Source organism: Oncorhynchus tshawytscha, unplaced genomic scaffold, assembly GCF_018296145.1.
Source record: "Oncorhynchus tshawytscha isolate Ot180627B unplaced genomic scaffold, Otsh_v2.0 Un_contig_766_pilon_pilon, whole genome shotgun sequence".
In the NCBI taxonomy this organism is placed as follows: Eukaryota; Metazoa; Chordata; class Actinopteri; order Salmoniformes; family Salmonidae; genus Oncorhynchus; species Oncorhynchus tshawytscha.
The window spans coordinates 2,030,001-2,043,294 of record NW_024609833.1 but is presented as its reverse complement, the minus strand read 5'-3'; the positions used below and the strand labels follow the sequence as shown (position 1 = coordinate 2,043,294).

The 13,294-nt window shown below is 42.2% G+C and overlaps 1 protein-coding gene across 1 annotated transcript in view; it reads left to right on the top strand.

The window, feature by feature from the left end:
* Positions 1-13,294, top strand: part of LOC112249544 (centriolin) — a 111,888-nt gene that overhangs the window by 39,557 nt on the left and 59,037 nt on the right. Inside the window, exon 12 of the mRNA XM_042319556.1 lies at positions 12,390-12,543. Coding sequence (XP_042175490.1) covers positions 12,390-12,543 — 154 coding nt within the window. The remainder of the gene's footprint in view (positions 1-12,389; positions 12,544-13,294) is intronic.

The window sequence follows — 13,294 nt, the reverse complement described above, 5'->3', positions numbered from 1 at the left end:
TTCAACATTGTTTTACACTCCTGCCCCTAGGACATCAATGATTACACATTGTAACTATGCAATAGACTAGAAACATGATTTAAGTAAAGGCTGATTTGTAATTCATATATACAGAATAAAAACAGTACATCCTGCCTGCACAAGCGAGCAACTCAGGCAGATAATGACGCGTGGAAGAGAGCGAGGGACGAGATGGGAATAACAATCCAAGCTATTTGCTCTGAGACCGGCATAATAATGTAATGAAACAAGCAGGGAGCAGGTTTCAAACCCTCAACATTCTAGCCCGAAGTCCAGCACGCTATCGACTGTGCCCAAATGTTTTAATTGGGGTTGGGGCCGATTGTGGCTAAAAACACTTTATCAATTGTGATCTTTAACGTGGAAAGGGGAAAAAGTATTATTATTAGTTTTTCACTAGCAGGATGGGCTATTAGCTGAACAATAGACTTCAACCTTTTACTAAATAATTGTCTAATAGTCGAGCTAGGTGTGAACCCCCCCCAACTTGCAACAAATCATTTGTATCCATCTTTCCACATCTACCTACAGTTGTGGCCAAAAGTTTTGAGAATGACACAATATTAATTTTCACAAAGTTTTCTGCATCAGTGTCTTTTTAGATCTTTTTGTCAGATGTTACTATGGAACACTGAATTATAATTACAAGCATTTCATAAGTGTCAAAGGCTTTTATTGACAATTACATGAAGTTGATGCAAAGAGTCAATATTTGCAGTGTTGACCCTTCTTATTCAAGACTTCTGCTATCCGCCCTGGCATGCTGTCAATTTAACTTCTGGGCCACATCCTGACTGATGGCAGCCCATTCTTGCAGAATCAATGCTTGGAGTTTGTCAGAATTTGAGGGTTTTTGTTTGTCCACCCGCCTCTTGAGGATTGACCACAAGTTCTCAATGGGATTATGGTCTGGGGAGTTTCCTGGCCATGGACCCAAAATATTGATGTTTTGTTCCCCGAGCCATTTAGTTATCACTTTTGCCTTATGGCAAGGTGCTCCATCATGCTGGAAAAGGCATTGTTTGTCACCAAACTGTTCCTGGATGGTTGGGAGAAGTTGCTGTCGAAATGATGTGTTGGTACAATTCTTTATTCATGGCTGTGTTCTTAGGCACAATTGTGAGTGAGCCCACTCCTTTGGCTGAGAAGCAACCCCACACATGAATGGTCTCAGGATGCTTTACTGTTGGCATGACACAGGACTGATGGTAGCGCTCACCTTGTCTTTTCCGGACAAGCTTTTTTCTGGATGCCCCAAACAATCGGAAAGGGGATTCATCAGAGAAAATGACTTTACCCCAGTCCTCAGCAGTCCAATCCCTTAACCTTATGCAGAATATCAGTCTGTCCCTGATGTTTTTCCTGGAGAGAAGTGGCTTCTTTGCTGCCCTTCTTGACACCTGGCCATCCTCCAAAAGTCTTTGCTTCACTGTGCGTGCAGATTCACTCACACCTGCCTGCTGCCATTCCTGAGCAAGCTCTGTACTGGTGGTGCCCCGATCCCACAGCTGAATCAACTTTAGGAGACGGTCCTGGCACTTGCTGGACTTTCCTGGGTGCCCTGAAGCTGCCTTCACAACAATTGAACCTCTCTCCTTGAAGTTCTTGATGATCCGATAAATGGTTGATGTAGGTGCAATTTTACTGACAGCAATATCCTTGCCTGTTGAGCCCTTTTTGTGCAAAGCAATGATGACGGCACGTGAAAAACAATGATTCCAAGCACCACCCTCCTTTTGAAGCTTCCAGTCTGTTATTCAAACTCAATCAGCATGACAGAGTGATCTCCAGCCTTGTCCTCGTCAACACTCACACCTGTGTTAACGAGAGAATCACTGACATAATGTCAGCTGGTCCTTTTGTGGCAGGGCTGAAATGCAGTGGAAATGTTTTTGGGCGATTCAGTTCATTTTCAATGCAAAGAGGGACTTTACAATTCATCTGATCACTCTTCATAACATTCTGGAGTATATGCAAATTGGCATCATACAAACTGAGGCAGCAGACTTTGAAAATTTATATTTGTGTCATTCTCAAAACTTTTGGCCATGACTGCACATGTAATGTTCTGAAAAAATATATATATATTGTTCATGGCTCCCGGGTGGCGCAGTGATCGAAGTCACTGCATCTCGGTGCAAGAGGCTTTACAACCTGAATTCGAACCAGAGACTGTAGTATCACATCTGACCGTGATTGGGAGTGCCATAGGGCGGTGCACAATTAGCCCAGCGTCACCCAGGTTTGCCTGGGGTAGGCCATCATTGTAAATAAGAATTTGTTCTTACCTGACTTGCCTAGTTAAGTAAAGGTTCAATTTAAAAAACAACCAGCGGCAACCGCAGCGCAATCAATAGGAGGTGAACAGTGGCTGGTGCTGAAAATATTGCTAACTTGTTATGCAAGTGTTGCACACCAACAGATGGAGAAAACCTACTCCAGTCAAGCAATTAATTTCAACAATAATCTTAATTTTAATTTGACTTTACAAACAACAAGAGGGCTTAATTGGAGTCTATTTCTTCAGAGACTAGACCTATATAACTTAGCCTACCTCAGCCAGTTATGAAGCTTAACAGCCTAATAGAAGTAGGATTTTTTTTTACAAGGCCTACTTACAATTGCAACTGGTCACATGTAGCATCCTAGATAAAACAATACTTTAAAGAAAATAAGTCTGCACGTTCGAAATAAAACAATGTAACTAATAATGAAAGCACACATTTGTAAATCCCAAACACTAAAAGTAATTGGAAAGGTAGATACAAATTATGTGTGACATTGTGGTTACAATAAAGAATGTAACCCATCATGCGAATGTTTCCTATTAGTAGGACAAGACAATACTTTTCATAGCCCGGCTACTGTTGTGAAAATCCCTCAACTTGCAATGTATTCGATGCTTAAGTACTCTAAAGTGTTACATTTCTAACTCAAAACAGCATTTCTTCATCAACATCTTTATGCTTTTGTTAATCTTCTTGATCTTCCTCCTTTTTTTCTGTAGCAATTTTGAGTAAATTACTCAAGGGCCACGGTTGATTAGTCTGTGAAGATGACGTTATTGAATGTCTAGCTTTGATCCATGCCTGGGCCTGCAGGACACAAAGTTCTTTGTTTATCAGACAAATCATTGGTTCAAACTACAGAACAGTACAAAATAAGCGAACACGTTCTGAGAACATTAACCATGTGTGATGTGTAACCGAAGAGGATGTGTAACCGAAGAGATACCACGAGTGGGTACAGAATACATAGCCTTCCCGCTGTGGAAGTCTATTTCAGCACCTTTTTTGCGATGCTTTGAGACAAGCATGGAGAAACTTTTATATACAGCGGGGAGAACAAGCATTTGATACACTGCCGATTTTGCAGGTTTTCCTACTTACAAAGCATGTAGAGGTCTGTAATTTGTATTATAGGTACACTTCAACTGTGAGAGACGGAATCTAAAACAAAAAGCCAGAAAATCACATTGTGTGATTTAAAAAAAAAAAAATATATATATATATATTTTTTGTAATTAATTTGCATTTTATTGCATGACATAAGTATTTGATACATCAGAAAAGCATAACTTAATATTTGGTACAGAAACCTTTGTTTGCAATTACAGAGATCATACGTTTCCTGTAGTTCTTGACCAGGTTTGCACACACTGCAGCAGGGATTTTGCCCGACTCCTCCATACAGACCTTCTCCTCCAGATCCTTCAGGTTTCGGGGCCGTCGTTGGGCAATACGGACTTTCAGCTCCCTCCAAAGATTTTCTATTGGGTTCAGGTCTGGAGACTGGCTAGGCCACTCCAGGACCTTGAGATGCTTCTTAAGGAGCCACTCCTTAGTTGCCCTGGCTGTGTGTTTCGGGTCGTTGTCATGCTGGAAGACCCAGCCACGACCCATCTTCAATGCTCTTACTGAGGGAAGGAGGTTGTTGGCCAAGGTCTCGCGATACATGGCCCCATCCATCCTCCCCTCAATACGGTGCAGTCGTCCTGTCCCCTTTGCAGAAAAGCATCCCCAAAGAATGTTTCCACCTCCATGCTTCACGGTTGGGATGGTGTTCTTGGGGTTGTACTCATCCTTCTTCTTCCTCCAAACACGGCGAGTGGAGTTTAGACCAAAAAGCTCTATTTTTGTCTCATCAGACCACATGACCTTCTCCCATTCCTCCTCTGGATCATCCAGATGGTCATTGGCAAACTTCAGATGGGCCTGGACATGCGCTGGCTTGAGCAGGGGGACCTTGCGTGCGCTGCAGGATTTTAATCCATGACTGCGTCGTGTGTTACTAATGGTTTCCTTTGAGACTGTGGTCCCAGCTCTCTTCAGGTCATTGACCAGATCCTGCCGTGTAGTTCTGGGCTGATCCCTCACCTTTCTCATGATCATTGATGCCCCACGAGGTGAGATCTTGCATGGAGCCCCAGACCGAGGGGGATTGACCATCATCTTGAACTTCTTCCATTTTCTACTAATTGCGCCATCAGTTGTTGCCTTCTCACCAAGCTTCTTGCCTATTGTCCTGTAGCCCATCCCAGCCTTGTGCAGGTCTACAATTTTATCCCTGATGTCCTTACACAGCTCTCTGGTCTTGGCCATTGTGGAGAGGTTGGAGTCTGTTTGATTGAGTGTGTGGACAGGTGTCTTTTATACAGGTAACGAGTTCAAACAGGTGCAGTTAATACAGGTAATGAGTGGAGAACAGGAGGGCTTCTTAAAGAAAATGTAACAGGTCTGTGAGAGCCGGAATTCTTACTGGTCGGTAGGTGATCAAGTACTTATGTCATGCAATAAAATGCAAATTAATTACTTAAAAATCATACGATGTGATTTTCTGGATTTTGGTTTTAGATTCCGTCTTTCACAGTTGAAGGGTACCTATGATAAAAATGACAAACCTCTACATGCTTTGTAAGTAGGAAACACTGCCAATTTTGCAGGTTATCAAATACTTGTTCTCCCCACTGTATAGAAAATATTCCATGATATTCATAAGGTGTGTGTTGACTGAATATACGCAAGTGATGTCTGCTAAATAATCAAGTTAGATTTCTCCAGAAATAAATCATTCTAAATAACAAACTGGCTTTATTTACAAATTGGTGAGAATGTCTCACCCCATGTTCAAGAATTGCCTTTTTTTATTTTTATGAAAATGAAATCCTCTCCAAAATATTGTTAATTCATTTAGAATTATATAAAAGCCCCTTAGGATCTGTGAGAATATCTAACGGAAAATGCCCTTTAGATATTAATTTGGAGTCCTCCAATCCTCTAAATCTAACTATTAGCGGAGAGTCACGTCATTGAAAAAAACATTTTTTCAATATACTGTAGGCCTACCATAGGTGAAATGAGTCTCACTAGTGTTGAGTAATGTGTTTTTAAAAATGGTGTAGGTCTTGTTTTTTTAAAGAGCATATTGAAGTTAGAAGAAAAAGCCTACAGCTATTTTAGCACCGTTTCACTCTGCTCTGAGGCAAGCATGGGGACTGGTCTTGATAAATCAATGAGGTTTTTATTTTCCCTTTATCTCCATTTGGGTATTGGTTAGACAAGAATTAGAAAATTATGGTGCAGACATGTTATGCTCTTAGTATAACCTTTATTTAACTAGGCAAGTCAGCAAATATTTATTTACAAGGACAGCCTACTCCTTCCTCCTGTTGTACAGCGTCATATTTTCCATTCCATTCTAACGGAAACCCTGAGGGTTTTGTTTTTCGTCTTTCTCTGAATATTAAACACCATAATTTTAATCAAATTAATTAAGCCAAATTTCTTAAAATCAATCCCATATACTGTGTTATTACAAAAAAGGTTTTCAATTCTCTGTTAATGCTATTTAAAAAATGTAGTTTGTCTCTCTGTGCTTCATAATTTTTCTTTCAATTCGCAAGTGTCTGAATGTACCTCAACAGCGAGAGCATCCGAGTGAGCGAAACAACGGCCCTATCTCTGTATGTAAAGCCCATCTATCTGATGCTGTATGGTCAAAATTAATATGATATTGTTGAAAGCATCCAAGCGAGCAAAATATATTTTTGACCAGACAGCCTCAGATAGATGGGCTTCACATACAGAGAGAGGGGAGCTGATACGCTCGCTCGGATGTTTTCAAAAATATCATTCTTTTTGACCAGCATTGAAGCGCTGAATGCAAGGGAAGCCAGCGAGCATTTTGCCTACCTTGATAATAAAACAATTATAATAATAGCCAATCAGCTTTGAGCTAAACTGAGTGTGCTCAACTTTGAATGGTCCTAGAGCACCAAAAAAAGTGTCAAGGGAAGCCAGTTTGGATTTGGCTTCACACCAATCACATCACCCCAAAAGCCAATCGTCATATACAGAAAAAGACTTGAATGGTTCCACCTCTTTGTGTTGTCTTCCAGAGAATAGCTAGCTAAAATGGTCACTTTCCTAAATTAGCCATGGAGGGAGATCGGGATTGTGGTTTTACTTAATTCTCTGTACTGGCCAATGATTATAACAGTGATTCTGATCCAACCATAAATTCACACGTTGTGCTCCTGGCTCGAATCAAATCAAATCAAATTTATTTATATAGCCCTTCGTACATCAGCTGATATCTCAAAGTGCTGTACAGAAACCCAGCCTAAAACCCCAAACAGCAAGCAATGCAGGTGTAGAAGCACAGTGGCTAGGAAAAACTCCCTAGAAAGGCCAAAACCTAGGAAGAAACCTAGAGAGGAACCAGGCTATGTGGGGTGGCCAGTCCTCTTCTGGCTGTGCCGGGTGGAGATTATAACAGAACATGGCCAAGATGTTCAAATGTTCATAAATGACCAGCATGGCCGTATAATAATAAGGCAGAACAGTTGAAACTGGAGCAGCAGCACGGCCAGATGGACTGGGGACAGCAAGGAGTCATCATGTCAGGTAGTCCTGGGGCATGGTCCTAGGGCTCAGGTCCTCCGAGAGAAAGAAAGAGAGAATTAGAGAGAGCATATGTGGGGTGGCCAGTCCTCTTCTGGCTGTGCCGGGTGGAGATTATAACAGAACATGGCCAAGATGTTCAAATGTTCATAAATGACCAGCATGGTTGAATAATAATAAGGCAGAACAGTTGAAACTGGAGCAGCAGCACGGCCAGGTGGACTGGGGACAGCAAGGAGTCATCATTTCAGGTAGTCCAGGGGCATGGTCCTAGGGCTCAGGTCCTCCGAGAGAGAGAGAGAGAAAAAGAGAATTAGAGAACACACACTTAGATTCACACAGGACACCGACAGGAGAGGTACTCCAGATATAACAAACTGACCCTAGCCCCCCGACACATTAACTACTGCAGCATAAATACTGGAGGCTGAGACAGGAGGGGTCAGGAGACACTGTGGCCCCATCCGAGGACACCCCCAGACAGGGCCAAACAGGAAGGATATAACCCCACCCACTTTGCCAAAGCACAGCCCCCACACCACTAGAGGGATATCTTCAACCACCAACTTACCATCCTGAGACAAGGCTGAGTATAGCCCACAAAGATCTCCGCCATGGCACAGCCCAAGGGGGGGGCGCCAACCCAGACAGGATGACCACATCAGTGAATCAACCCACTCAGGTGACGCACCCCTTCCAGGGACAGCATGAGAGAGCCCCAGTAAGCCAGTGACTCAGCCCCTGTAATAGGGTTAGAGGCAGAGAATCCCAGTGGGAAGAGGGGAACCGGCCAGGCAGAGACCGCAAGGGCGGTTCGTTGCTCCAGAGCCTTTCCGTTCACCTTCCCACTCCTGGGCCAGACTACACTCAATCATATGACCCACTGAAGAGCTAAGTCTTCAGTAAGGACTTAAAGGTTGAGACCGAGTTTGCGTCTCTGACATGGGTAGGCAGACCGTTCCATAAAAATGGAGCTCTATAGGAGAAAGCCCTGCCTCCAGCTGTTTGCTTAGAAATTCTAGGGACAATTAGGAGGCCTGCATCTTGTGACCGTAGCGTACGTGTACGTATGTACGGCAGGACCAAATCAGAGAGATAGGTAGGAGCAAGCTATTGTAATGCTTTGTAGGTTAGCAGTGAAACCTTGAAATCAGCCCTAGCCTTTACAGGAAGCCAGCGTAGAGAGGCTAGCACTGGAGCAATATGATCACATTTTGGGGTTCTAGTCAAGATTCCAGCTGCCGTGTGTAGCACTAACTTAAGTTAATTTAGTGCTTAATCCAGGTAGCTGGAAAGTAGAGCATTGCAGTAGTCTAATCTAGAAGTGACAAAGCATGGATGAACTTTTCTGCATTTTTGGACAAAGTTTCTGATTTTTGCAACGCTATGAAGATGGAAAAAAGCTGTCCTTGAAATAGTCTTGATATGTTTGTCAAAAGAGAAGATCAGGGTCCAGTGTAAGGCCGAGCTCCTTCAGTTTTATTTGAGACGACTGTACAACCATCAAGATTAAGATGGCAATTTTGGGGCTTCACCATGTTTCATCAAAATGTACAGCTGTTTATCGTCCGCATAGCAGTGAAAGTTAACATTGTGTTTCCGAATGACATCACCAAGAGGTAAAATATATAGTGAAAACAATAGAGGTCCTAAAACGGAACCTTGAGGAACACCGAAACTTTGTTGATTTGTCAGAGGACAAACCATCCACAGAGACTAACTGATATCTTTCCGACAGATAAGCTTTAAACCATGCCAGAACTTGTCCATGTAGATCAATTTGGGTGTCCAATCTCTCCAAAAGAATGTCATGATCGATGGTGTCAAAAGCAGCACTAAGGTCTAGACGGGTGGACAATTCCAGTCCTCGAGGGCCTAATTGGTGTCACAGTTTTGCCCCAGCTAACACACCTGACTCCAAGAAATCACCTAATCATGATGTTTAGTTTAGAATGCAATTTCATTAATCAGTTGTGTTTGCTAGGGATGGAAAAAGTGAGACACCAATCAGGCCCTCGAGGACTGGAGTTGCCCACCCCTTGGTATGATGCCGATAAAGAGTAATTTACCACCTTCACGAGTGCAGTCTTAGTGCTATGGTGGGGTCCAAAACCAGCGTTAAGCGTTTTGTATACATTGTCTTCAGTGAGTTGCTGCGCAAACAGCTTTAAACATTTTTTGAGAGGAATGGAAGATTCGATGTAGGCCAATAGTTAAAAGTTCAAGAGAGGCTTTATTACTACTACTTTTAGTGAGTTTGGTACACATCCGGTGGACTGGGAGCCATTTATTATGTTCAACATAGGTATGCCAAGAACAGGAAGCAGGCCTGTCAGTAGTTTAGTTGGAATAGGGTCCAGTATGCAGCTTGAAGGTTTAGAGGCCATTACTATTTTCATGAATGTGTCAAGAGATCTAGGATTAAAACACTTGAGTGTCTACCTTGATCCTACATCCTGGCAGTGTTGTGCAGACTCCGTACAACTGAGCTTTGGAGAAATACGCAGATTTAAAGAGTCTAATTTGCTTTCTAATGATCATGATATTTTCTTCAAAGAAGTTCATGAATTTATCACTGCTGAAGTGATTTCAGCTCATGAAACATGACCAACACTTTACATGTTGCGTTTTATATTTTTGTTCAGCGTACGCTAACACACACACACACACACACACACACACACACACACACACACACATACAGTTGAAGTCGGAAGTTTACATACACCTTAGCCAAATACATTTAAACTCAGTTTTTCACAATTCCTGACATTTAATCCGAGTAACAATTCCCTGTCTAACAATTTCTGATCAATTAGGATCACCACTTTATTTTAAGAATGTGAAATGTCAGAATAATAGTAAGGGGTATGATTTATTTTAACTTTTATTTCTTTCATCACATTCCCAGTGGGTCAGTTTACATACATACACTCAATTAATATTTGATAGCATTGCCTTTAAATTGTTTAATAACTTGGGTCAAACATTTCGGGTAGCCTTCCACAAGCTTCCCACAATAAGTTGGGTGAATTTTGGCCCATTCCTCCTGACAGAGCTGGTGTAACTGAGTCAGGTTTGTAGGCCTCCTTGCTCGCACATGCTTTTTCAGTTCTGCCCACAAATTTTCTATGGGATTGAGGTCAGGGCTTTGTGGTGGCCACTCCAATATCTTGACTTTGTTGTCCTTTAGCCATTTTGCCACAACTTTGGAAGTATGCTTAGGGTCATTGTCCATTTGGAAGACCCATTTGCAACCAAGCTTTAATTTCCTGACTGATATCTTGAGATGTTGCTTCAGTATATGCACATAATTTTCTTTCCTCATGACGCCATCTATTTTGTGAAGTGCACCAGTCCCTCCTGCAGCAAAGCACCCCACAACATGATGCTGCCACCCCCGTGCTTCACGGTTCGGATGGTGTTCTTCGGCTTGCAAGCCTCCCCCTTTTTCCTCCAAACATAACGATGCTATAAGACTTGAAATTGAGCTCCTGTTTCCATTGATCATCCTTTATGTTTCTACAACTTGATTGGAGTCCATCTGTGGTAAGGTCAATTGATTGGACATGATTTGGAAAGGCACACACCTGTCTATATAAGGTCCTACAGTTGACAGTGCATGTCAGAGCATAAACCAAGCCATGAGGTCGAAGAAATTGTCCATTGAGCTCCGAGACAGGAGTGTGTCAAGGCACAGATCTGGGGAAGGGTACCAAAACATTTCTGCAGCAGTGAAGCTCCATCATTCTTAAATGGATTAAGTTTGAATCCACCAAGACTCTTACTAGAGCTGGCTGCCTGGCCAAACTGAGCGATTGTGGGAGAAGGGCCTTGGTCAAGGAGGTGACCAAGAACCTGATGGTCACTCTGACAGAGCTCTAGAGTTCCTCTGTGGAGATGGGAGAACCTTCCAGATGGACAACCATCTCTGCAGCACTCCACTAATCAGGCCTTTATGGTAGAGTGGCCAGAAGGAAGCCACTCTTCAGTAAAAGGCACATGACAGCCCACTTGAAGTTTGCCAAAAGGCACCTAAAGACTCTCGGACCATGAGAAACAAGATTCTCTGGTCTGATGAAACCAATATTGAACTCTTTGGCTTGAATACCAAGCGTCACGTCTGGAGGAACCCTCCCCATCCAACCTGACAGAGCTTGAGAGGATCTGAGGAGAAGAATGGGAGAAACTCCACAAATACCGGTGTGCCTTGCTTGTAGCGTCATACTCAGGAATACTCAAGGCAGTAATCGCTGTCAAAGGTGCTTCAACACAGTACTGAGTAATGGGTCTGAATAGTTATGTAAATGTGATATTTCAGTTTTTGTTATTTTTATACATGTGAACATTTTTCTAAAAAACTGTTTTTGTTCTGTCATTATGGAGTATTGTGTGTAGATTGAGGGGGGGGGGAAACAATTTAATCAATTTAAGAATAAGACTGTTACCTAATAAAATGTAGAAAAAGTCAAGGGGTCTGAGTACTTTCCGAAGGTACTGTATGAACTAACAGGTTATAGAGCAAACAACGCAATTATCACAACACTGGTTGTAATATGGATTTTTTTCCTTGCTTGGCATCCCTGTTGATTTTACCCATGCACCGCTACTGGTCTCCAGTCAGGAACCCGCAGCAAATATGTCAGTGAACAGCATGCAGCCAAAACAGGGCTTTAGCAATATTTCTAATACAATCGCGGCAAAATAAATTGTAAAAGCAAATGACTCCTGCTGAAAATAGAAGACTATTCTGCCTGTAGGTTACCAAATATGTTATCAACTTCCAAATAGGCCTATTGAGCGAACAGCACTGTTTTATAAAGTAAAACGAGAGAGGCAAGGCTTTTGACACAACGGCATTAGCCATCACCGGTGATTGAGCTGTGCTTCATTGGGCGAGTCAGTTAAACTGGAAGGCTTTTTTTAGGACTAGAATATTATACAATATGCATCTCCACACACCTAGGCCTAGGCTATTGATGGATTGACGACAAGGTTGTTTTTATTGATCGCATATTCTCAGTTTGTCATTGTCAAAATAGGTTGTTATTTCAATCATTTGTTAGATATTAAAACAAATTCTGCTAAAGTTTTCAGTCATCTAAAATTATGTGGAATTGCATGAAATGCGTTTTATAAAAGGCAACAAAGAAAAAGCTACAAACTGTGTGCAACTTCTGCAAGCACTCTACTCTACTGTTCTGTGCCAGTACGCAAAAGCGAGGATAATGCATGCAATTGACACCCAGTTTACAAATTAAGCATTGAGTAACACATTATTACAAACACACATGCATTCATATTTTCGTTACAAAATGTATTGATTAAATGTGGAGTTGTCATGCTGAAGTATGGCCATACCTACAGTAATCGGTAGAATGTTAATCTTCTATTGACATCATTGACAGTAATAGGAGTGTATATTGACCTACTGTCGCTGGCCCCTGTCCACCCTTCCCTCTCCAGGCCCATGTGAAGGCTCAGGTGTCCAGTAAGAGCCAGCTTCTGGACATGATGAGCAGGAAGCACCGGGAGCTGGAAGGCCGGCTGGACGACATGCTCTCCCGTATCGCCAAGGAGACCGAGGAGATCAAGGACCTGGAGCAGCAGCTGACCGACGGTGAGAGGAACTAGAACTTGATGATTTGCCTGAGTCCTGTTCATTAGGCACAAAAAGGAAGAAAACCGACTGACACAGGGAGGGGCTTTAAAAATAAAATAAAAATAACTAGGCAAGTAAGTTAAGAACAAATTCTTATTTACAGTGATGGCCTACCCCGGGCGAAGCTGGGCCAATTGTGCTCCGCCCTATGGGACTCCCAATCACGGCCGGATGTGATACAGCCTGGAATCAAACCAGGGACTGTAGGGACACCTCTTGCCTTAGACCACTGCGCCACTCTACCTGAACGTGTTCAATTAGAAACGTTTTCCTTTGAAAAACATTTTCCTACAATTGTGCCCTAATGAACACGACTCTGCTCTCTGTCTCCAAACAGATAATGAGAGAGAGCTGCTTCTGGTTGGGTTTAAGGTTTAGTTTAGTTTATTAGGATCCCCATTATCTATTGCACATACTCTTCCTGGGGTCCTCATAAAACGTACAAATACATGACAAAGTACAGAACAGTTAAAGTCAAGAACAAAAGTTATATATTGGAAAGACCTCAAGAGACAACAAAAATACTATTTACACACTATTTATAAATACAGTTGAAGTCGGAAGTTTACATACACTTAGGTTGGAGTCATTAAAACTTGTTTTTCAACCACTCCACAAATTTCTTGTTAACAAACTATAGTTTTGGCAAGTCAGTTAGGACATCTACTTTGTACATGACACAAGACATTTTTCCAACAATTGTTTACAA